This window comes from Sabethes cyaneus, chromosome 3, assembly GCF_943734655.1.
Source record: "Sabethes cyaneus chromosome 3, idSabCyanKW18_F2, whole genome shotgun sequence".
In the NCBI taxonomy this organism is placed as follows: Eukaryota; Metazoa; Arthropoda; class Insecta; order Diptera; family Culicidae; genus Sabethes; species Sabethes cyaneus.
This window is the reverse complement of record NC_071355.1, coordinates 139,758,556-139,785,503: the sequence shown is the minus strand read 5'-3', so window position 1 is coordinate 139,785,503 and position 26,948 is coordinate 139,758,556. Positions and strand designations below refer to the sequence as shown.

The 26,948-nt window shown below is 39.3% G+C and overlaps 1 protein-coding gene across 2 annotated transcripts in view; it reads left to right on the top strand.

Annotated features, from left to right (window-relative positions):
* LOC128744006 (protein outspread) overlaps positions 1-26,948 on the top strand; it is a 374,096-nt gene that overhangs the window by 315,276 nt on the left and 31,872 nt on the right. Inside the window, exon 7 of one of the 2 annotated variants that reach the window (XM_053840741.1) lies at positions 13,471-13,593. The exons of the other annotated variant lie outside the window; for it this stretch is intronic. Coding sequence (XP_053696716.1) covers positions 13,471-13,593 — 123 coding nt within the window. The remainder of the gene's footprint in view (positions 1-13,470; positions 13,594-26,948) is intronic. 2 annotated transcript variants of the gene reach the window in all.

The window sequence follows — 26,948 nt, the reverse complement described above, 5'->3', positions numbered from 1 at the left end:
GGATAACGTGTCGCTATTGCCTACATTCCGGGCTCGTTGAAGATAATTAGTTTTGCAGTGACAACAGCTTGCTGCTATGTCTAACTAGCTATGTCAACACGATAGAAGCTTTTCAGGCGTTTCAGGCCTCACATATCGGTAGTAGTGTTAATAACGCACCATATGCTGGAATTAAAAACAAAATGCTGCTAATGGCTAGTGAATGAAAATTGATTTATACTTTCATATTAGAGGGGAATTTTTGTGTTCTTCCGTGATAAAAAGAAGTAGAATTGTTCTGTGATAGCATATGCACAGCTGTTTAGTTTCTAGAATAAGTAAACGTGATCATAATTGTGTGTTTTCCAAACCATCATCAAGAGCGGATACGCGTAAGCGATTGCTGCTGGTTTTTTCAGCCTAATTTCGTGCCAGTGGAAAAACAGTGGTTTTGATGTTTATTAAATAAAATTTAGCAAATTACTTACATTTTATGAAAATAGTTATAACACATTAAAGCCTATGAGTGCTACATTCGTTTCAGTATTGTTATAGGGTAAGGGCACTATAATTCGACCTATGAAACCAACGCAAGGCTAACAAAATGCAATATATCGTCCAAATAGCGCCATTTTTTCGAAAATATGATAGAATAATACAAAAGGATGTATATTCAATTAGTATTTAAAAGGAAATAAGTGTACGATGTATATTTCCCACTCATTTTCTTGTTTCAATTCAATATCCCATTGGGCTAATTTTCGATCCCTCGTTTTAGTTTTCGACCCTTGCGTGTTCTAATATTCGACCCAAGTACAAAATAATGTATTTTAAAAGTCGAGGGTTGTTTAAATTGATGAATTTAATGCAAAAAAATAACTGTAACATTTCTGTAATATCGCTTTGGTATTATTTTTTTTTTAAACTAAACCGTAAACCTTTTTTGTAGACTATTTCAATTACCCTTCTCCTTTGAATGAATAGATGGAAAATGTTTGAAATGCAATCCCGGAAAACGCCTGAAATCATACAATTACTTTCGAGTCTGGTTACTTTCCACTTCCATGGTTTTTCAACGAGGTCGAAAAATGAAACAAGCGTCTTTGAAAGCATAGAGTAGGCTGTTTCGACCGGTCGAAAATTAGATCACAAACAGTTTCGCGTTTCAATTTTCGTACTTTTTTAAACGTCTTTAATTACATCATAAAAAACAAATATGCACTGTAACAAAAGAAAATTGGACAGAAATATTGCCTTTTCTTTGTATAATAACATATTGCATGAATTCAGTGTCCTAATATACACAATTTATGGAAATTTTGATTTCATATCTGTTTTCACTAGACGAAAAGAAAACACTCGAACTTCAGTCCCAGCTTAAAAAATTGGATTATTTGGACGTACAGACGCCAATTTTGGTGGGGTATTGCAAAATTTCTAGCAAAATAACAACCTTGACAATATCCTAAATAATAGCTTTTCTCTCCCTTTTTCATAGGAATCTATTTGATGAATGTTTCAGCGGTGGTGCGAAAACTAGCACAGGGTCGAAAACTAGATCCCTTACCCTATAGCGGTAAAGTTTTTATTTGAAAAAGTGTAGCCAAAAAAGGTAATGTATGCCGAAATTAGTAGCGTGCTGGAAATACCCTCCCGTACCCTAATTATCGAATTGCTTCGCTCTGTGCTAAAAAAAGGCAAAGCTATGGATATAAACATCCTTAAGAACTTGACCCTTCTTTATCGAGAGACTTCACAGCCGATTGTTAGAGTACAGGACAATTACGAGGCTAATGCAACGATCCTACTGACTCTGTAGCAATACCGCTCAGCCGAGATTCGAACAAATGACAATAGGCTTGTTAGGCCAGGTTCATACCCCAAAACTTTTACATTACTCGTAATAGTAGTGAAATTCAGCATGGTTTTATGTCCAAATGTACAGCGAAAAAACACTGTTGCAACGAAAAACCTCATAGAAACAGTGAAAGGTTCTGTAAGTTACACTGAAGTTACCATGAATATTAATGTTTTGACATTAAACTTTAATGTAATCCGCCGATTTTACAACGAATAAGGGGGTGATTAGGTGCTTTACAGTAAATTTTTCGGCTTTTTCCCATACAAATAAAAACCAAAAACAGTTAACTTTGTGGTACATTCACTGTAATATTGAAAATTCAAAAACTTTTACAGTGAAGTTACAGCCAAAAATGTTTATAGTAAGTATAGTAATTTATAGTAATCGTAATGTTTTTACAATGCATTTCTATCCGGGTTGCATCAACTTTGTTTCATACACACCCGTCATAGCTCACTTATTGCAGAAACATCTCTAAGTTAATGCAAATAATACCGACTAATCGGCAGATTTTGATAAAAAGCAGATCATTAGATTGCAGTAGCAAAACTTCAGCAACTTGGAATAAAGTAGGGCGGGGCATACGTGCGACATTCGAACTTGTCATCAGATTTAATCTATACCTATAAAAATAGATTTCTGTCTGTCTGTCGGTATGTTCCTTATAGAATCGAAAACTATTAAACCGATCGGCGTGAAAACGTGCATATAGGGGTTTTTGGGGCCGGGGAAGTCTCTTATGATAGTTAGAGACCCCTTAAATAGCTATGATAGTTAGAGCTCCCATACAAATGAAACACAAATTTCTACATAACTGGAGAACTAATCAAGCAATTGGAACCAAATTTGGCATATGGATGTTTTTGGAGACTCCTCTTTTTAGGAAGGGAATTATAACCCATCTCTCCTTTAAGAGGGGGGGGGGGGGGGGTTCCATTCAAATGAAATACAAATTTCCTCTTATCTCGACAACTAATCAAGCAAATGGAACCAAATTTGGCATGTCGCGGTTTTAGGAGTCTAAAATTTTTTCTTATGAATTAGGAGGAACCTTCCCCTGTTCAGGAAGGGGGCTCCTATACAAATGAAATACAAATTTTCTCATAACTCGAGAACTAATCAAGCAAATGGGACCAAATTTGGCATGTGGGGCTTAGATGGCAGAAATTTTTTCTACGGTGAATTATGCCTCCTTCCCCTTTTGAGAGGAGGGGCTCCCATACAAATGAAATAATTTCCTCATAACTCGAGAGCTAACTAAGCAAATGGAACCAAATTTGGCATGTGGGGTTATTTTGGAGCCTTGAATTTATTTTATGATGGTTAGAGACCTCTCACCCCTATGGTAGGGCGATAAGGACTCTCATACAAATGAAACAGAAATTTTTGCGTAACTCAAAAACTAATCGAACTCGACAAATTCGAGACTCTTCCATAAAACATTAGTCAATAACAAGACCACAAACACTATCTATAGTAACACTATTCAGGGCGAGACGGCCGCAAGTGAATCACCACTGGCCTCTATTACTTTCCTTCAGTTGGGTCCGAACGAGCGACAGCCAGTTAGGAGAGGATCACCCCTGCGAAATGGTACTTTCCACGCAAAAGTTTTTCGTGAAATGGTACATTACGCTTAAGGTTTTTCGCGAAATGGTATTCGGCGAAATGTTGTACAATCACGGCGAATATTGGTATCCGCTTTCTGGCTAAGCAACGAGGGGTCGTTTTCTACTTTACTGTGAGGAAAAATTGCAAATTTGTATATTAAACTACCCATCCCAGGAAACCAATAAGTATTAACATAAGTAGCAAATTTGCATATCTGGCATTTTATACTGCACGTTGTTGTATATTAGCTTTTTGACTGCACAGGTGTTGTAAATTGGCATATAAAATACTATTCAAATTCTTCGTGTCGGTAATTAGCTGCAAATTAGCATTGTCAGCACTATAAGAAGGTTAACATTAAACTAGCTGTATATTTGGCCAAAATAACATTTAAGGCGACTTAAATGCTTATTGGCTTGCATTTAAATAGCATTGGTGAAGCTTATTGGTTACCTGGGATGCTTACATTGTTACGTAACCGCCCAAAACGAATCATCTTAGGTTGAACTCCTCAGAAACTTGCAAAAATCAAGATTGTGACAAAAAGCATCCGAGATTCATGATTTATGTACAACACAGTTTAGTTTGGGGCAATACGAAGTTTGTCAACTCAGCTAGTCTATACCTATAAAAATGAATATCTGTCTGTCTGGCTGTCTGTCCGTATGTTCCTTATAGACTCGAAAACTATCGAACCGATCGGCGTGAAAATTTGCATGCTGGGGTTTTTGGGGCTGAGAAAGGTTCTTATGATAGTTAGAGACCCCTCTCCGCTAAGAGGGTGAGGCTCCCATCCAAATGATACAAACGTTTCTGCATAGAACTAATCAAGCAAATGGAAATTTGGCATGTGGGTGTTTTTGGAGGCAACAATTTTTTCTATGGTGAATTGAGATCCGTCCCCTTTTTAGAAGGGGGCGAGGCTTCCATACAAATGAAATACAAATTTCCTCATTACTCGAGAACTAATCAAGCAAATGGAACCAAATTTGGCATGTGGGGGGTTTTAGGAGACAAGCATTTTAAGTTGTATATAAGGTTGAACTCCTCAGAAACTTGCATAACTCGAAGTTGTGACAAAGGTCATCCGAGATTCACGATTTATGTACAACACAGGTTAATTTGTGGCAATACAGGGTTTGTCGCGTCAGCTAGTGATAAATAAAGAAGCACAACAATAAAATATTAATTTTATAATGATGCAATAACTCAATACCTTCACGTTCAACTATAAATCTTCTGAAGTAACAGTGTTGTGCAAAATAAATTCTTCATTATGCTTAATTATGCTGGATTGTGCTGGTTCAAGTCATAGCTCACTGGACGCTGATGTTCGTCAAATAGGTAGCGTTATCTCTTCACTCTTCCCTGTCCCATCTTAAGTGCCTCAGGGTAGCCATCCGGGCCCATGTATAAAATGAAAATGGAAATTGAAACAAAGATAATGATGAACATAAAAATAAAAAGGAAAATGAAAGTGAAAATGCAGTTGAAAACAAATGAAAATCAATATCAAAGTCAAAAAAGCAAAGCCATGGGTATAAACATCCTCCAGAACTTGACCCTTCTTTATCGACAGACTTCGCAGCCGGTTATTAGAGTACAGAAAAATTACAGGGCTAGTGCAAAGATCCTATTAACTCTGTAGCGGCGCCGCCCAGTCTATATTCGAACATACTACGACTGGCTTGTTAGGTCAGCATCGTACCCCGGAGCTAACTGGGCGGGCAATCGAAGTCAAAATGAAGATAAAAATAAAAATGGAAATGAAAATAAAAGTAAAAATGCAGTTGAAAATATATATGAATATCAAGATCCAAGCCAAAATGAAGATAAAATCAAAATCAAAATCAAAATGAAGATGAACTGAAAATGGAAATAGAAACGAAGATGAAAATGAAGCCAAGAGAGCACCACAATGTTTCGCTGGGACCACAAGGGCTATACAACTTGGTGCTGGTGAACTGTTAATAGAGCTCTAAACTTAGTTTTTCATTTTCAATGGAACGATTTTCAGTTTAAATTAAAAATAATCAAATGCTCACAGTTTCTCTTGTACGCACTTCAAAAACATAGCTAAGTACCCTCCACACCTAATGGTCTCTTACATTGCATAACAGTCTCTAGGCCGGAAAAGAAGCATTTTTACGGTCGTTGAGTTTATGCAACAACTAAGTCCTATATCGACTTTACCGCACCCTCCTCTCTTCGAAAAATTCAACTCAATGCTCTTGCAATGTTGATGGAGTAAGTGTCACCAATGTCGTCGCCTTAAGTGCATCGCTGGTTAAGCGCTGGCAACGGTTGGTGGTTGTTACGAAAGCAGAGAGCGACAAATTTTCACTTTTTAATTAAATCCATAAACCTATTTCTACCCGGTTAGTTTAGTTCAATGATTCAACCGCCCGGTCGGAAACTTGAACTGAGCCGACTGAAACGGAGAAGGATGACAAAAATAAGCTCATGCTCGATTGCAATTTTACTTTTAAAACAACAGCAATGCAATGGTAGGAAAACTGTGAACTATAGCCAGACCCGTACAGTATGGGATTGTCATTTATCATCTTATTGAGTTTCCTTCCGCGTGCAGTGTAGGGCGCATGGTGTTCTTGGGTAGGTATTTTTCTGCAATTTTTATGTCACCAAGTATCAAGTATGTGAAATATAATAGTCACAGATATTTTATTTCGATATAACTATCAGTAATTAACCTTCAAGTAATAATTTTGTCACCTAAAACGTAATATGGTGAAGGCAAATATACTATTTCTTTAATATGTCTAAAATTGCTGTTTGGTATTTTCTATTTGTTTACTCATTTTGCTTTGCATCTGTAATTTACTATGGATACTATAAATACACATAACCGAATCTTTCATTCAAAAGTAATAATGATTTTTAATTATAGTGGTTATAATTATTATCGATCCGCGGACATTTGACATTTGATGTTTGCGAACCGAAAAAAGTTTCCCAATAAACAAATCGGGTAGCATTGCAGCGTTGAATAGAAATTGAAATAAACTGTGAGAAAAGTTTAAAAGAAGGTTCGTTTAGCTTAACAAATTTGTATTTAAGTTGTTTATTAGCGCGTTAATTAAAGGTTTTGCATATTTGCAGCTGTAAGGGATTATATTTTCACTCAATATTTACTTGCCAATTAGTACTCAAATTTGCATCTCGCGGAGTTAATAAGAATCGTATTTACTGCTGAATAAAACAGTGTTGCACTGCTTTTTCATTCGCGGGCTTATAGGACACTGGTCTATACATTTTAACCTATTACATGTGTTGTCTAATGCGTGGCTACAATGCGAAAAAGCAATAAATGGTTCCTTAAACTTAAGACAATCTTCTCCTACAATTTTGGGCGTGGCTTCTACTTATAAAAGCTTGTGTAGATAATGTAGATAATGATAGACATGATAGAGATGATGATGGAAAATGACAGACAACTAGCAAAATGCTGACCTGAAACAATTATTCTACAAACTTTAATAGTTGCAACATTTGAACATACGGTGACTCTCAAGTAATCATAGATAAATTTTCTGCCCTGTATAGTTTAACCCTAGTTCTTAGAAACGCTATAAATGATACTTTGTTATTACAACTAGTTTATCACTATGCTTAGCAAACATTATAATTAGATAGGAAAAATAAGCTCAACGTTATTAAGGTCTTTTACGAAAAAACATGATTTCTCTATTGCATATTGTTGTTTATTGTTAATTGTTTTATGTATATCATTTATTGATTACTGTTTACTATTTACAGTTCACTGTTTACTGTTTATTTTTAACTGTTTATCGTTTACTGTTTACTATTTACTGTTGTGTAACTATGTTTATTATAAATTGTTTATTGATTCATGGGATATATGTACCACCAATTGCAAGTTGCAATGTCAAAAAATTAAAAAAGTCATGTTCTAAAACAATAAACAATAAGAAAAATCCTACCAACGAACTTACTATGCACAAAAAAAAAATTAGCACTTACTTAATATGTAGTATACTACCTCGTAGGCACGCCTAAAGTCATTTTTTTCTACAAAATCCACAACCTTAAGCCCACAAATTGGAATCCGCTTTGTCGGCGAAAATACAACAAAAGACCTAAACGGCCACTACCAGTGCGCCAGAGTCGACGCAGAATGAAACCGGCCCGAAGAAGAGTGCAGCATGCGACGATTATGGTGCGATCGAAGTCGAAATCCACTGCAGCGCGCACGCAGTTTCATTAATGTATGCCATTTAGTTTGCAGGGAGGTGCAGAATTAAACATGAAAAATATCATCACTAAATTATAGACTTCATCTCCAATCGTGGCGAGAAACATTGTATGCTAATAACTGACTAAATAAACCAACAACCGGCGACGATAATCACTATCGCACAAACGCTCACACGCATTACAACACGCCAGGATATTTGCTGCTAGGTTTGATGCACCAAACTCTTGCCAACGCATTATTGATTTCATTGCCCAGTAGGGTGGCCTGGTTCGGTCCAATAATAAAATAAACTTCACAGTTCACAGTTCTTGAGTCCACAAAATATTTTGCGACGCAGTGTGTCCTACGGCAGTCATCTGACTATAATTTCTCAAATTCGGGTCATTCTAATCGCCAACGCCACTGTTCATTTTATCGTGTGACTATAAGTCTTTTGTCGATTTCCGATTCAAGAAGAGCATAAATTTAGTAGCAAGTCCAAGGGTGGGTATAAAGAGAAAATCAAGTACGATAGCAATAAGCCGTGTTGTATCAGATAACGTTCATTAATCAATTGTATGATAATTGTGCTGTCTTTGTGCACGTCCCTAGAGATGCGACCATAATGGTTTATTATGCGTCCATCCTTTAGCGGTGTGTAAAGGTATCCTCCTAAGAATGCAGGGTTGTTCTTAACAAAAATTGAAATCAAAATATAACCAATTTCAATGTATTACTGGTAGTCAAACCTTTTTCTGTCATTCAACTGGAAGAACAACCCTACCGTCATTAAATAAACTCCAACACGTCCATCCGTGAGATTACACGCGAAAGGTAGGTGCAGAGCATAAACTATCGCCTGCGAATAAGCCAATTGGTCCAACAACCTCGGCAAACTTGGCAATGATTTCATCTCATCTGATTCTTTTGTCCCACTTCCATAAGGAGCTGAAGTGAACGAAAAGAAAATTGTTTTAAACAATAGATTATTAACAGCATTGTATTTATAACACCTCTTCATTCTTGCTGAGGGCGCTTCACGGTGCTTTTTTATCGTACTTTTTATTTCACAATCCAAACAAGTTCCAGCAGTTCTGTTCTGATACCAGCACAGAATTTTTGTTATCGGTATTTACTTTGGCCATAAAAGTAAGGAGCTAGTACTGGACTGCAAAAAAAAAACTAAAAGCTGATTGAACGTATCAACAAAAGAAGGTATGATTAAAGTGAAACCTGAATAACGCTTGCATATTCTGTAGATTTTGATGAAAATTATGGTTTAGTTCGAGAATTGTGTGTTTGAAAAATTTGCTCAGCTCATTTTTGGTCACAAGGATACTTTATTAAGCCTATCCCTGGGTATCAACCCTGTTTCCTGAACTGCTACATTATGAAGTGGCGTGTGAAAATCGGGTCCGAGTTTTCTAACTCGTTATACAACATCTCTGGCGTACCACAGGGGAGTATCGTTTGACCAGTGCTCTTTTATCTTTTGATAAATGAACTGTCAGCTCTCCTGCCACCTGGCTGACGGTCTTTTTGTGCTGACGATGTAAAAATCCTCAAGATGATTAAAATGCACTCCGACTGCATTGAACTGCAACAAATTTGCACAAATTTGAAGATTGGTACTCGAGTAACATGAAAGTATTGATGTAGCAAGTTCTACGGAGATGCTATCAGAATCTGGTAGGGCAGAAGGTCTAGCACCAGACATTACTGACGAAATCTTTACAACAGCCAAAGTTGAAAATGCTATAAAAACTTTTCAACCCTTGAAATCTGCAAGTGTCCAGGGGGTATTTCCAGCATTGCCCTAAAACGGTGAAGTAATACCGACTGTTACGAAGGTGTGTAGGGCAAGCTTAAGGTTCAATTATATTCCATCGATTAGTATCACAGCGTTTCATTCGCTTGTGGGGAAATTTAAAAAATCTCCGTCAGTTAAAGAAATCGCACATTGTTCACTCTTGGACATTGAGGGAGCTTTCGACAATACTTCCTACACATCTAAGGAACAGCTGTGGTACAAAGAAAATTCAACAAGTGTATTGTTGAATGGATTCATACCATGCTTGCAAAAAGAGAAATCACTTCTAAGCTTGGTGGATCGCCCGTAACGATAAGCGCTATAAAAGGTTGTCCTCAAAGTATCTTTAGCCACTCATGTGTTCTTTGGTTGTGGATGATTTTCTTAGAACCCTTGAAGCAATAGGTTTCGAAGTTGTAGGCTTTGCAGATGACCTGGGCATCATAGTCAGAGGAAAATTCGATAATACAGTTTCGGAAAGAATGCAGTAGGCTCTAAAGCATACCCAAACTGGGTGTAGAAAGAAGAGTTAATCCGGAAAAAGTCGATCTTCAAGGCTCTAAAGTTCGAAGAAAGGAAAATCCAATTTAGTAAATAGGTCAAGTTTCTGGGATTGATTCTACACGCTGGAATGCATCTGGACGCTGTGATAAGCAAGGCAGTTAGTGCATTATGGTTGAGCTGTAAAACCCTTGGAAGAAAATGGGGCCTAAAACCAAATTTGTGAATTTATGATTATGTGGATCTACACGGCTATCATACGACCAAAAGGCACTACGCTTCGTTAGTGTTGTTGCCAAAAACATAAGAAATGCTATGGCACAGCTTGCAAATCTTTAAAGACTTGCGAGCATTGCAATAACTAGAGCGATGCGTAGCACTCCATCGAAAGCCCTAGATGCAATTCTCAATCTGCTTGCTGTGTATGAAATCGTACAAATAGAAGTGCAAATCCTTCACAGGATAATTCCAAAGATTTGGGAGAAGGGGAAACTACCGGAGGAAGTGAATGGAAGGTATGATCTGTCCCATCTTCAAAAACGGCGATCGGCTAGATTACTGTAATTACCGCAGCATTACGTTGGTTAACGCCGCCTACAACGTGCACTCTCAGATTTGGTCAGCTATCCCCAATAGCTAGAGAATTCGTAGGGCAGTATCAGGTAAGCTTTATGGACGCCCGTGCCACTAAGGATCAAATTTTTACTCTCCGACAAATGCTCCACACATGTCGGGAGTACAATGTGCCCACGCATCATATTTTCATGGATTTCAGGGCAGCATATGATACACTTAAACGCGAATAACTATGATAGATAATGCACGTGTACGGTTTACCGGACAAACAGACGCGACTGATCAAAGCTACTCTGAAGTGAGTGATGTGCTACCTGCGAGTTTTGGGGGCATTCTCGAGTCCTTTCCATTGGCGTAGCTAGAGGGGGATGCCTGGGGTACCAGCCCCCACCAAAATTCTGCAGGCCCGCTTCAGAGTTTTTCCCCATTGGAATTTAAAAAACGGAAAAAAATTCAATGTGTCTCCATTCAACTTTATCTTGGACCACTTGTCGCAGATTTCCCAGTCTCAGAAGTTGCAAATCAGTTTCGACCTGGTCGAGCCATCTTGCACGTTTAGCCTGCCTGTTCCTGATGCTGGTGCAGTTGTTAAAGAGAACTGTTTTCGACGACTGTAACCCCAACAAATATTTTATGTGGAGAGTTGAATAAACAACCATTATACAGCTAATTTGCAGTAAACAAGCGCTTGATATGCTACTATACAACCAAAATGTTTGTTGGGGCCTACTGACATTCGCCAGATGACGATGGCAATCTTTCCAAACAGTGCTTGTAGCTCATGATTCATACGTCTCCGCTAGTCTTCGCTTTGGGTTTGTACTTCGTCAAATATCGTCCTCAGTGCCTTCTGCTCGAACATAGCAAACGCACTGATGTCCTCCGTAAGCAGTGTCGCGGCTTCAAGTCCATAAAGAACTACTGTTCTTCGTATGGTTTTGTATGCTTCTGGATCGAAGCGTTTTGCGAAGAGCAAAGTAGGGCCGATTTCCCACTTACATGCGCTGCTGGCTGGATCCCCTTACTAGTGGTGTTGTCCGTGGGCTCCAGCGATCCCAAATACACGAACTCATCTGCCACTCCTAGTTCATCGCCGTCAACAGTTACCGTCCGCGAGAGACACGCGTTTGTTTCCTATAAGTATTTGGTCTTTGACGCATTTATGTTTAGCCCACTCCTCCTAGACTCCGATTCTGTCGGATCACCTGCGGTTTATCTGCCGTCGCTGGTCTTTTTTTGCGAGTAGGGAAATGAGAAGATTCGGTACTATATGACTGCCGTAGCTGGTCTCGATCGACTTTTTGTAAATAAAGACTTTATTTCGCGCCCTATTCTCACAGTCACCTCACCTAAAATTTTTGGGTGAGAGCACAATTTGCGATTCTCAGAGTCACCTAGGTGACTCCGCTCACCTGGGTGACTGTACAAATCAAATGGGGCCTGTAAGGTGAGCTGACGATGACTGTGAGAATAGGGTGCATGAAAGAAGTGAAGTGAGGTGAGGTGACTGTGAGAATATGGGCCTTCGAATTTTAATTTTAGAAGTTGGTTACCATAGATACAGAACGCAACAAACAATTATTGCTCTATTGAATCGCCTTTTGCTTGGCAAAATTCAACGAAGAGATTCCCTGTTGATATTCAGCTCAACTGCCATTTTCTGTGCGGACCGGTCGCATCTGCGACGAATTCGCTCTCCAAGAACCTTTTTGACCTCTGCAATTCCAACGCTTCGTTTTCTCCCGGTTTTTTACGGTTTTCAACAGATCCCGTCTCGACAAATCTTTTTTCTGTATAGTAGGTCAATCCTCTTTTTATGCCGTGATGTTTGAGGTCACGAAAAATAGTGCATGCAGCACCGTTTTGGAATTTATTTAGTATCAACGACCGTAACTCGAACATAGGCACGTGTACACCGAACGAGACACAATACGAAAATGAAACTACGTCAAGTAAAACTGATGACATACACACATGGTATTAGTTTGATTGCATTAATTGTAGGGTAACCAACCTAATTTGGACCCCATCAGCAGCTGTACATAATTTGGACACTTCCATTTGATTTTGCTGTAAGTGTCCAAATTAGGTACAGCTGCTGATGGTGTCCAAAATACGTTGGTTTCCCTATATGGCGTTGCAAGCATGAAATGATTTTTGTTCGAATATATATGTGTCACAATGTACATCGACGTTAAATCATTGAAAAAAGCAACCAAAGTCAATGATTTTGTTAATGGTTCATCCAAAGTGTCGTAACAAATTCAGATTATTAACTCTCCGTTACTCGCGCTGTTGTATTTTGTACAACGCCTGTGAACCATTAACTTTATCTCAGTATACCTCGGGATTCCAGCAATGAAGAATTACTGTTTTCAGCAAAGTTGATCCGCAGACCATGATCTCTCAAACGGTGGAAAAGTTTTCATAAGTTTTTCCCCAAGTGGCATTAGTATTCGAGTGAATTCTGTTAGGTTTTAGTATGCCTATAAATCGAAGTTGGCGCGAGTAACGAAAGGTTAGCCTCGGGGCCACCAGAGGATAATTATAATATAATTCCTTAAATCGGCAGATCTGGTGAAATATGCAATTTTTCACTAGCTTGTCTCCCTGGTCGATGCATATGCAACGTAAAAAGAAAACTTAGTTTACAGTGCTTCTGTGTGTGGCACTTTGCTCTGCCAATGACACAATTATGATCGTATCTTATGTACAGCCTATTTTAAGCTAACCAACACACATAAATCAACAAAATAATCATGTACAAGCTAACGTTATATTTTCGTTACCTTCTTCTTTCCACAATGCGCACGATCACCAAATTTACCTGCACCACCCACATTGCGACACCATACATTGCACTTCAATCACCCGAACTACCATCATGTGTTATGACCGGCAATAAAAAAACTACAGTGTACAGTGACCAACCCGTTTCATCCAAATCGCCTCCCACCAGAGATAAATTGCATCCCGAGGGCAAGATTCAAGCACGTATCAGGAATCGTAATCGAGCTTCACTGGATGCAACTGATGCAGGTAAGAACGTACCGAACCTTCACAGCAACTTAATTGCACCTCATTCTTGTAGCTGCTAAAAAAAGAGCTAAAAAGATATTCGTGTTTTGCATAAAGGTAAATTCATATTACATCTTTCTCTCAAATTTGAAACGATTAGCTTTCATAGTTGACTTACTAGCGTGTTCAGAAATTTATTGCGCATTATTGATTGCAGTTGCGATTTAAGTAGTTTTAACATTTTGTTCCTGTTACGTAGTTCAGCGTTGTATATGATGAGGGAAGCTCTGTAGTCTTCCCAGTTATACGTGAAACTGTCCCTAATGAACAGACGCCCAGCCTTCCGGCGAAGTTTGCTAAGCATCTCATTCCACCAGGGCACATCACGACAAGCTGTTCGCCTGTTTTCTGGACCGTTTGTGTTATACGCGTCCCTGATTTTACGTTGTAGGTCACTGGCGGTGAAATCCAGTTCAACTGGACTCCGTATATTATTATGACAGGAATTACGTGGGGCATGGGCATAGCGATGGGGAAGGGGGGTTGTGGGTTCATTCCCCACCCCCCTTGACGAAAATTCGTATAACGTATATACAACTATTGTCCGGACACCAAGCCATTTCTTTAAAAGTATCCGGGACATGTTTAGATCTAGCCAATTTTATCCCAGATATAATATAGATAAACTTCTATTGAACTAATTGTTGCATCTTGGTGGGACTTGAGGTCGCATAACCCATCATGCGTTTTCAAGTCAAAGGACTGGTAACTTTCTCGGTGGATACGGAACTTACTCGGTCATTGAGACTCAAGTACATGATTTGACTTTTGTTGTGCCTGTAAACTGACTGACAAAAGGTGCCGGTCTTACCGATAATTTTCTTATACGCGCGTTTTGGTTCTAACGAACACGCCGGCATGACCATCTCCTTGGGACTCACGCTCTTATTTTTTCATGCACTGCGACAAGTTTTTGCGAGTGTGTATTCAACTATCGGCCACGGTCGTCCCCTTCGCTCGTAATTGCAATCCGAGCAGCTGACACCGATCACTCGCGAGGGCTCGCAGTCTTATCCGCGTGTGTAAGTAAGGGCGTAAGGTGGACAAAAAAGAAACAAAAAATGCAAAATATGTATCCATATATCCTAGATATATCCTAGTATGACGCTAGCGCGCACGGGCTGTTGGCTTCTAACGAGTGCAAAAAGACACTTTGAGGCTATGCGCTCGCTAGTAATTAGGTAGTAGGGTGCATGCACGCATCATCGGCGATTGTTTATCGTACGCTTGCGTCAGTTGTGCAAGTGTTGGATGCTGCTTATACTCGCTCGCATGAGACTGTGCATACTTTACTTCTCGCTCGATTTGCAACATTGCCGATTTCACCCTCAAAGTTTTAGGCGCCGTCTATTATACGCAATGCATGTAAAATCCCTTAATTAAAAAAAAACACAGGCAGAAAACTGAAATTTAAATTCGATCTATAGCAATTATATGTATGGCATAAAATCGAAAGATGGGGTGCGTATCCCAACCTTCCCTAAGTTTTACTTACCCGTGCCTACCATATTGCGTATTCACAAACATACAAATAAAAATAATTCATAGATTAAAAATCATTCACAAAATAAGCATTATTAAGATTTGTTTTACTTGTCAACTTTAGTTCGATTTTCAAAAAGATGATGATGATGATGATGATGATGATACGGTTTGAGCGGGACGGTTTATCTACTTAAGATATTTATGATATGACAATGTAGCCAGGTGGTAAAAGCAAATAACGAGCTGGCATCTAATACAGACATACCGTGAATTCGGGTGAAATTGATCACTTTTTCGAGTATTTTTTAAATATCTTTGAATAGAAACATATTTAGGAAGATGATTCAATTTTAAAATAAGTACTGTAGTGCTGGCTACACGACAGTATCATCTATATCTTATATAAATAGTTTTATTTTAGATAAAACTTAATGTAATCGTGAAATTGAAAATTTACAAATAACGGGTGAAATTGATCACGTAGAAATCAAGACGATATTGCTATTAAACCATACGCTCTGACAGCAATAACCTTACGTGCAGTATAAAATCTGGCGTAATCGAGATATTGCCTGTATATAGGCAACAATGTCGCGTACAGCAACTAGCACAAAAATCAAACAGTCAGCTCTACATTAGCATGGTTGATGCATCTGTTAAATAAATATGAACGATAGAAAAGATATTAAGCCAATTTTAGCATCGTAATCGTTTGTTTTTGTTTAAACATTGCTGTATATATGTGTAAATGTACGATTTTCGTATACAATCTTCACCAATCTAGTGAAACAAATAATTTAATTCTCCTCATATACGGGAGCTTGACTGTCTCTTTGAATGTGTAGTTGCATTTCGCTATGTAAGCACAAACCGATCTCTTGCACTCTCATGCAACTGCCATATGGAGCGTTTGTAAAATTTGTGCGAAGTATTGTCTGTCTTTTGCACCCTTTTATAAATCTCCATTCTGCTTTACAGAAAGAATAAACTTTCGCAGGTGGCAGCTCCATTTCGCACCCATAGCGATCTAGAAATCTATGTTGCCTCAGTTCATGATGTTAACAATCGTTTTATTTCGTAAAAGGTCAAATCAAACAATTTCTGTCGCATAATTTTATTCATGGAAATTATCAAAGCACAGCCAGATAATTAGAGAATCGAATTAGTTCTATCAAGATTTCCTTCTGCAACGAAATTTGTGTTAACAGCAAGGAGTTTTATCGGGCATGTTGAAAATTGCGATTCGATCAAAATAGTAAATTTTAAAAAATCAAGCCATTTACAAGATCAATCTTGCTGAAAGCCGAGTGACTTTGACCTGTAACTCAATCTTTATATGGATGGGTGCATATTCAGCTTTATGAATCAGTATAAACGTAGAATAAAGAGTTTTTTACTCGTTAGTCCAAGCTGATCAATTTCACCCGACTGATCAATTTCGCCCGAATCGACGGTATCAAACTTTCAAGTGAATATCAAAATTCCAAAAATGTCCAAGACTCGTCCAAAACGTTTCCAATACGAAAATTATCTGGACTTGATTAGGATTAGGTGGGGCCATTCCCCTCATTGATTACATTGCCATTATTAGGACTAAAATATTCAAGTAGATACTCACCCCTGTTGTATACGAGCTGCTCCATATCGTGTAGTGCGCGTTAGTGTCGCAGCCCTGCAGTACCGCACGAACTCAGCAACCTCCAGCGGTGGTATTTCGTTCTTGTCCCCTGGAAAGTAGGCAAGTAGGCGCAAAAACTATCTGCTTACTTTTCCTCTAGTCGTGGGGCTACCATTGTAATGGTGAAGACGTTAGTTGGATGAATAAAATGGTAGCACTCAGCTGCTCTTTGGCGAACCTCCGGCCTAAGACACTAGACGCGTCCTTGGCGTGGTGGAGGGTTACCTGAACGCAGCGAAAGCTGCTCATTTTCTGGGAAGATTTCCGTTTTTGGCTTAGTCCAATAATGGATCGAAACTTGGCGAACGGATACCAGCAGCGTTTTCGCAGAGTTGAGCGGCCGGGTCGCCCACACCTGTACGATTCGGTTACTGCGGGCGACAGGCTACAGATGTCCGACCAGATGCCCGGTGGATTGAGCCTTTGAAGTTGACTGCTATTGACTGGTAGTTGCTGCGTACGCTTCTTACGAGGTAGTGTAATTGCTTTGTCTCCTTTCTGGGAGTGCCTCGCCACCATCAAGGCGGGACACTCCCAAAAAGGAGTTCCGCTCGTACCACCCTCGACTTTTCAGCAGAGGCTGTTGCGCTTATGTTGATCGGACCTTTACCAACCTGTTGCATGCGTGTTTTGCCAAACATGTAGTTTAGCATGAAGCAGGTGCGGCGATCTGGCTTGCCGAATTTGATCAACCTCCATCAGTTCAACGGTCTTACCAAACACATTACGACAGCGTTATCTACCACGCTTGAAAAGCTGTCGCAAAGTTCTCTCGCCTGTGGTGCAGACACTGTCCTAAAGTTTCCTATGAAGGTTTGAGCATTCGGCAGATCCTTTGTGTCGTAAGCACATAGATGTGCTCCTTCCCACAGAACGGGAGTAGATGCCGTTTGACGTTTGATCGTGTTCTGATCAGAGAAGGTAGTATTAAGTAGCCGTTCTTGAATTGGCCGCTCCTGCATACTTGGACCTACTAGCAACTAAACGGGATAATCAGCCGTAGTTATAGCTACGCTAAAAGCTTCCAGTATTTCCCTGTATGTGCATCCTGACGGTTGTTTTGATGCCAAAGGCCACGCCTAAGCTCGGTTGCCTTGATCTCTTTTTAGTGGGACTTTTGTTGCTGAGACCGTATCAGTCGATCGCTGCCTCTTGATAATGACCAGGTCTTGCTGACTGGTCTTTCTACGCCCATGGACAAGAGGCTTCATTGTTGATAAATGCAGTATGCTGTATTTTTTCTGAGACGATCCTATTTTTTAGTTTGACTATAATCACTTTAACAGCTTGGGTCATTCGTGATACTGCGGAGTTGGGATTTGAACCCGGGTCCTTGATGTGAGAGGTGTGAATGCTAACCGCTACACCGGGATTGCCCCTAGAATCCTATAGCTACTGAACAATTCTTACAGCATATTTTTCCTAAATACGTACGTTTAACGACACGCAAAGTGTTCAAATCCAACCGATTCGCTGTTCTCGTAATATGCAGTATCATCATTCGAAGATGTGAACTAATCCTTCAAATTGAAAATCAATTACGATTACAACTTAAATAACTATGCTTAGCAATGATTTATAGCCACTGAAGAAGCTCATAGCTGTTGTGCACCAGCATAAAAAAATTATTATTCCTGACAAGGAACACGCAGCAAAGTCCTTGTCTTGATTTCCTTCGGAACAGTGCTTCCACACACAGCAACACAATGCACGTCATACAGCAAATCGCGTGCATTCGGATACACCGAACACTGATAAAATGATAATCGTGAATAATTACCATGGTTCAAGTGTGCGCACAGCAAATTCACCCTAGCGGCCACCGAAGCCTACTGTTTAACCTGTCGCCATAGGCCATTTTCCGACAAAATTATGGTCCGTCATTGAACGCTGACCCTTTTGCCACGTCATCGGGGAACACAGAATCCAACGACGTCTGACTACCGTCACGGAGACGGCATTTAATTTTATTAATATACAAACACAATCTGCCGTTAAGCGTTGGCAGCGTTGAGTACCACACCACCTATTCAGCCACGGACGATGTTGGTCGTGCTGATATGTATTTTCCGTATAATTTTTCTCGCAATCCCCATAGCAAAATCGGCGACGATGATTTCCTGTTTGGCGATTCTACTTTGTGCGCCATCAACGAGACAACGGGGTATTCTAGTAATATGTATTAAAGCAACATCTGCAGAATAGGCGCACCATAAACTCTATTATTTATAAAAATCATTAATTTTAATTAAGTCTCTTGCGTAATTACTACTATATGCATAGTTTATTGCAAAAAGATGCAGCACTTTACTACTTTGTTCAGGATTATGATAGTCAGTCTGCTAGCCACATTAGGATGACGACGAATTGTAATGAAACTCTCGGAATTGGTTATAACATAATATTTTGATAGGAATTTTAAAATTTTGAGTGAGATTGCATGATGAAATAAATTTATCTAATACTGGTCAAATGGCCAATCAAAATCCGGTCTTTTTTATTGTCATACTAATTTGTTTCGAATGTCAATAAGTTGATTTAAGGGGGCATTGGTGAAATTCATTTCATTATTAACAATCTACTCTGATGGCCATTCCCAGCGCCACACGAGGAAACCCCGTGTGAAAATGTCAATAAAACATGAATGGCTGGAGATATAATTGTTATAAAATCGGTTGGAGACTATAAAAATAAGTACTGCTTAATTCACAAATAGAGAAAAGATTAGGTTATTTTATAATTGATAATTGAAAATACAAACCGGTTCAACATACGGATCTCCAACTCCAAAATATTACTTTTAATTACCTTACCTATTAATCATACATGTCAAAAAATTAAAAAAACAAATTCTCAACAATAAAGTACAACTTTACGGCCATTGTCTGCGTAAAAAACGAACAAGCAAATAAGGAATTAATCTTAATTCTTCCCGATTGCACTACCAAGACGGTACCATAGCTCGCTTCTAGGGTGCGTGATGTGATGTTTTACTTTGCATTTGCAGTGAAAAACTCGCACGCGGTACACTCCCTCCACAATTATGGATCACCCACAATTATGGATCACTTTTGTATTTCAAGTTAAATAACTCCGTTAAACAAACTATTTGAAGGAATGAAGCATTTTTGCAACAAAATATACCCTATTAACTTGCTTTTAACACATAAAACATCCTTTAAATCCCGACATTGATGCTTTTTCAATGCGCGTAAAAAACTTGTTATCGAGAATCTATCAAAATGTCTATCGTTTTTTAAATCAGCATAAGCAGTACGTTCCTCATTCATAAGGTTGCTATGTGGCATAATCACCAATTTTCGAGCAAAAAATGACTCGTACATAAATATCAAGCTAAGTTCTTTACGATTCAGCGAAATATTGGTGGTTGCCAATGTTTTTGCTGTAAAAATAAGTAATTTTCAAAGTGATCCATAATAGTGACCAAAACAAGGTAAGTTTTCACAATTATGGATCACTTTGATTCCAACGTAATTTTCACAAATTCATACAGTTTAGCACCTATTACAAACATTTTTAAAGCAGAATCGAAAGTTGCACAGAGCTGAGTTTTTGGAAAATGCTGTTTCTGAATTACGACAGGAAGCTACGTAAGGCAGTAAAACGCTATGATGGTACATATGCAACGGTTCATCGCAAAAGTTAAGCGAATGTTAGCTCTCATGCAACAATCTAAAACGTTAATTTTTTCTTTAACTTTTTTAAGAGTTTGAATTTACTGGTTCTTCGAGCTGTCGGTCAAAAATTTCCTTCTATGTTTTTTCAGTTTTTCGGTTTATTGTCGCCTTTCCACTGTTTCATACATCGCATCATAGCAGCGATGAAATTAAACTCTTGCATCGATTAACTTTTCCGAGATCCACTGTACCTACACACTTAAAAAAAAGTGCCGAAGTCAGCAAAATTTTGCCGAGATTTGGACAGCCGAGCGTTCGGTAAAATTTTTTATGATGCCAAACGTTAGTAAAGATCCGTAAACGTCGATTTGCAAAACTGAAATTTTTACCGAACGCTCGGCTGTCCAAATCTCGGCAAATTTTGCTGAGTTTTTTAAGTGTGTACATCGTTAATAACAATTCGTAAAAAAGAAAACTTCATCCTGTACTAGTCTTTTCGGAGCCAACGCAGCTGGTGAGCCTAAGATTTTTTTTCCAGGACAAAAAATCAGTCGTGAAATCGCGAAAACCATTCCCAGCGGCTGATCGGTAGGTGTCTTCGAAAAAAGACGGCAGGCATCTAAAAACAGACCAAAAGCCACACAAGGTCTTTCATACGATTTGAAACATGTTATTTTTATGTTATTGCATGATTTGAATAAAGTTCATTGAGAGAATTCGCTGCAAAAAGTGTATTTTTATTTTGATCCATAATATGGTGAAAATTGTTTCATAATTGTGACCGCTTCCAAAAGTGATCCATAATTCTCGGGTACTTTTTCATTTCGACGTATCTGCAAATGAGAGACTCTCTTCGTGTCTCCTCTCTTCCGCCGTTTACGGCGATACTAATGCATTTTGATACATCAGCTTTGCATGAATCGGTTGCCGGAGTCACTAGCTAGCTAAATGTTTTGAAAATTTTGTTTTCAATGCATTAGTTTCGCCGTAAAAAGCGGAAGAGAGGAGACACGAAGAGAATCTCTCATTTGCAGATACGTCTAAATGAAAAAGTACCCGAGAATTGTGTATTTGATCAGTCATAATATAAGCTTAATTTCCGTGAAAAACTTGCACTTAAATGGGTTTAATAACTGAATCAACTGAAAGATTACATATTTCTGTAACTAAAAACATTTATAAACTGCTTTTAAATAATAGTATGCGCTACAATTGATTGTTTTAAAATCATACTTCTGCTTAAATGGTCCATAATTGTGGGGGAACTGTAACAAGAATGAAAACGTTCATCACCACGACTGTTTCGTTGCTATATTTATGATAATGATTGGGATAATGATATGTAGCTTGTTTGCATCATGCGTTCATACATTGTATGCCGCGAACATTACTATTCGCCTCATCGGTTGGTATGTACCTACGTAATAATCTGCCCTTGGGCCGCGACATTCCCATAGCCAATCGATGGTGTATAGTAGTGAATATAGCTAGCGACGTCCTTGAAAAAGATTTGCGCTGCATTGTTCAAAAGTTTAACAGTTTACGTCTGTTGCTGCTTCCCAGCTTAAAAAAATAAGCCAGTAATATGTAATACCAGTACCATGGTGGAAACATTCTATCTCAACGAATCATGATAATGTACCTAAAAACACTATTTTCCCGCGAAGTAGACTAAAATAATCAGCTCGTTCTTTTAATATTGTAGTCTAATATATAACTGTAAATCTTTAGACTCTACTTAACAATCAATTGCAAGATAATCTAACCACAGACACACAGACACAACTTTTTGACGAAAATTCTAAAGAAAACATAATCACACACACTTTGGATGCACACTAGCACCATCAATGATTGACATTCCCAAATATTAACTTAGAACAGGCCTATCCTCGATTTGACAATAACGCCTTCTACTCCATTCGTTGAAGAGCTTCAGTGAATATGGAGACATCCCCAATCAAAATGTAATTTAAACACTTTCGGTTACAGCGTACGAAGAATTCCACAGTGAGTTTTACACCCCCCCCGAATACACCAATCCGGGTATGCATTATAATGCTGCTTCTAACTTTCGTTCGAACACCTAACGTGCACCCGTCAGGAGTAGTTCATCTTCAACCGCGGTTCTGGGCTACCGCTCTTCAATTCCTCGGAAACCGAGTACTCTCCACCAGGTCTAACCATCTTGCTCGCTGGGCTCCTGGTCGTCTTGTACCTACCGGATTTGAGGCAAACACCACCTTTGCAGGGTAGTGTCTGGCAGCCACGTAGCCAGAAGGGGGGGGCCCGGGGGCCCAATTTTGATTTTAACTGTTTTATATGCATATTTTTTCGTTTAGAACTACAATACATTCAATGTATTGTAATTTATTATATTTATAAGCAGTAAGATATGCATATAATGCATTAGGAGCCAAGATAGGGCTCCTGGCCCCCACCTCTGGCTACGTGGCTGGTGTCTGGCATTCTTGCAACATGCCGTGCCCATCGTATCCGTCCAGCATTGGCCACCTTTTGAATAGTAGGTTCGCCATAAAGTTGTGCCAGCTCATGGTTTATACTCCGCCTTCATACTCCATTCTCCTGTGCCGCCGAAGATCGTGATCGTGATAGCCGCTCGGTTCATAACCTTGTAGCGCTATGTTGAACAATGTTGATGAAGCCCTCCGTGTAATTCGAATGAACTCAGCAATCCACTCGAATTACGAACACAGCACTGTGTACCATCTATCGTAGATTGAATCAGTTGAATGGGCTTCCTGGGGAAGCTGTTCTTGTTCATGATTTTGCATAGCTCTTTCCGGTCGATGGTATCATATGCGGATTCGAAGTCAACGAACAAATGGTGCGTGGGAGCTCTATATACACCGCCCTTTTGGAGGATCTGCCGTAGTGTAAATATTTGATTCGTTGTAGACCGATCTTCGACGAAGTTCGACAGCACTTTATTTGGCATTGAGAATGGTGATCGCTCGATAGTTCCCACAGTCCAACTTGTCGCTCTTTTTGATCGGTCAGATAACCCCATCTTTCCACTCCTCCGGTAGCTGTTCCGTATCTCAAATTATAATTTAGGTAAGCTGGTGCATATAAATGGCCAGCTTTTCTAGTCCCATTTTAATAAGCTCCGCTCCGATGCCATCTTTCCCAACTGATTTGTTGTTCTTTATCTGCATAATAACCTCCTTAACTTCGCCTATCGTTGGGGCTGGCGAATCTATCTGTTAGTTTTGTTTAACCCATTAAGCCCCACACTTTTCCCACTAGGGATAGAAAGTTGAAACTTTCAGGAAAATTCTCTTTTAGGTCAACTAAGAAAAAGCAGCTAACATGTATTTTTAATTTTGACCCTGTGTCCCGCAACGCTACGTTGCGAAAACGCAGCGCTGGGCGTTAAGGGTATAACGTTTTTGCATACCTTCATTTTTTTGTCTGCCAGAAGGGCATTGGGTTAAAAGGCCACTGCGACAGTCTTAATGATCGTCTTTTGTGGTAGGCCCCGATTGCTGTACACAGTTTGCGGATCGCTCTTCGCTCATACCCATTGATGGAGTTGAGCGGAATAGTTGTAATCCTGTGCCCCAATTCGGTACTACATGGTTTATAAAGCCAATGACCGTTTTGGGATTTAGGCTCTATACCTGATATGGAGTAAGAAGGAAACTTCCTAAGAAGTTGTGCCTTGATAATGCAAGAGCTCCGCAATAGCAGAGCAGATGCGCTGAACTTTCAGGTTCAGAGTTACAAAAGCGGCAGGTGTCGGATGATACCTTGCCGATATTCTTTAAATGATAAAGAGCGGGGTTGTGTCCTGTTAGGAGTCCCGTGATCATGCGTAGTTCACTACGAGTTTTTTTCCATGTTGGGGACCTTGGACCACTGCGACCAGTTCTTTGATCTATTGTGGTGTCACTACGAGTTAAATGGAGTAGCTTTTTAGCTACTGCAGGGTTTGAGTAGATAAACTGTTTAGCTTGTCTACAACCCTGTGTTTGATTCCAACAGTTCGCCTTTCACGGCGGATGTGGAGGTGCCCAGAAACGGTTCAGGACCAATAAATTGCTGAGCTGATCCTTGTCTTGCTAGGTTGTCAGCAAATTCATTGCCCTCGATTCCGCAGTGACCGGGCACCCAAAGTAATAAAACTTTGTTTTGGCGGGAGAGTTCCCTCAATGCTGTGCTGCACTCCTAAACTAATTTGGACACGCATTTGGCGGACTTGAGTGCCAGTAGTGCTGCTTGGCTGTCCGTGAAGATACCGATTTTCGCATGCCTGTACTTTCGTTTCAAGCATATTGTTGCACAGATGTATATTGCATACACTTCTGCTTGAAAAACGGTGGGCCACTTTCCTAATGAGATAGTTTCCCTGATGCCGGGTCCGTAGACTCCGGAGCCTTGCAAGCCCCCATTTTTAAACCATCTGTAAAAAAGCAGATAGTTCCAGATGGAAGATCGGGCCCTCCATTATTCCACATTGAGCGATCTGTTTCAATCACCTCATATGGAACATCCATATTGGGCCTGGCTTCCATGCAGTCAGAGACTGAAGTTACTAAGGGTGTCAGATTGATTCCCCGAAGTATTACCTTCATTATTGTGCATATAAATACTTCACACTTCTTTCCCGTTAAATCAAACTTGGGATTTTTTTGGGATTTTGAGTATTAATATAAATTAAATGAACGAGTAAGAGTATTACATGTTATGTTTTATGAAAGATATCGAAACATTTGAGATCATCTTTGCACTAGGCGACATCCATTTAGTACGTCACGCAAATTTTGACCAAAATCAACCCCCCCTCCCCCCCTCGTCACATTTCGTCACACATTCGGTGACCCCCCTGAGAAAGTACGTCACGTCACGGCAACCCCCCCCCCCCCTCCTTCACAACAAAAAAATTAAATATTCATTTCAACCTTTTTATTTAAAGCTATCAAATGAATTTCAGCAAATAAAACAAGGAAAATTTTTGAGCTTATAAGTCATCGATTCACGGATTTTGAAAATATCAGAAGTCGCTGATGTGTCGTCGATGAATGTTTCGCGCATATCCACGTCCTTTACATCCATCCACTCAAATTCGTCTGATCTAGTTGAAAGAATCAGGACTTCCTGCTGACGTCTTGCAGCAACACGCCTTGGAAGAACTTTTCTGACGGATTTCGTCATTTTGTGTATTCATTCAATCGTGCAATCATTCAACACTACCTTAGATGCGAAATTTAGTCCGCAAGTGGCATAAACTCTATTCTTCAGAGAGCTTTTGAGTGAGGGGCAGTATAAATTATACTGAAAAACCTTAAAAGCAGCAGTGGAACTTCGGTATGAGTTTATGTTAATCGATTGAGTTCAGCACGAATATCAAGGGAAAACATTGCCATGGGTCTCTGGTAGCACCCCGTAGCCTCTCAGGAGTTTGTGCGACTGCTATTTGCGGTTGCAAAAATCTTTTAGGCAAGACGGTACTCAAGTAGCTCTTCAGCGGTGTACTGCATATTCTGTAAAGCCGTAATGGAGAGTTCATACTACATAGAAGAATAAATGAGTGCTGTTGAAAAAAAGTTTTCATTCAAAAAATTTAACTATTTGTTTTAAAATTCATCAGAACGTTAATTTTATAGAAACCTTCAATAGTTGTATCTTAAAAGGAAGGCTAAATTATAATATCCCGAATAAATTTTCCATTTGATTTTTTTTCATGTGACGTCACATAACTTCAAACCCCCCCTCCCCCCTACGTCACAAATCGTCACGATTAGGTCTACCCCCCCTCCCCCCTATAGGCGTGACGTACTTTATGGATGCCGCCCTAAACGCATAGTAGGCAGTTTGAATCCTAAATGTATGTCATCGTAGATGATTAAATGCCTACCAATACGTTCTGGAAAGGTTGTAACATTAAATGCGGGTACATGAAACTGTCGAGGCTGTCACTCAATTCCTCCAGATATTCCGGAGGCAAAGTTAGTTTAACGATTTTATTACGCTCTTATCATAACGGCTACTCCATCTGCCATCAGTGTTTGGAAGTTGCGAATTAAATGTTATGTAAACTTTTATAATGTTTCCGGGATATTTTGAACAAGCGAAAGATAAGATTTACATTCATTTGTTTACTAAAAGCAACGACATCAAATGAAACACCGCAGCGAACGAACGAAAACAAACGTTCCCGTTGCAAATGTTGGATATCGTTTCTTTCTAGCGTTGCGTTTTCGCAACGCAAAGCTTAAAACCTATCTTAAAATTACAAAAATAATCAAAATTATGAAACAAAGTTTTTTTTGGCAAGCAACCAATTCTTAACTGGCGTTAATAGAGATAAAATCGGGTTTTATGAGCATTTTTTCTTAACTGCCCGAAAAATAGCTAAACCTGTTGTTTTGTCACAGCTATAATTATGTTACATGTAACATCTGACGGTGAAAAACCACTAGCAGAATGTGCGAAAATCTGCGAAAATATTCGAGATTGTAGCTAGTTCCCTATGGAATGATAAGCACCAA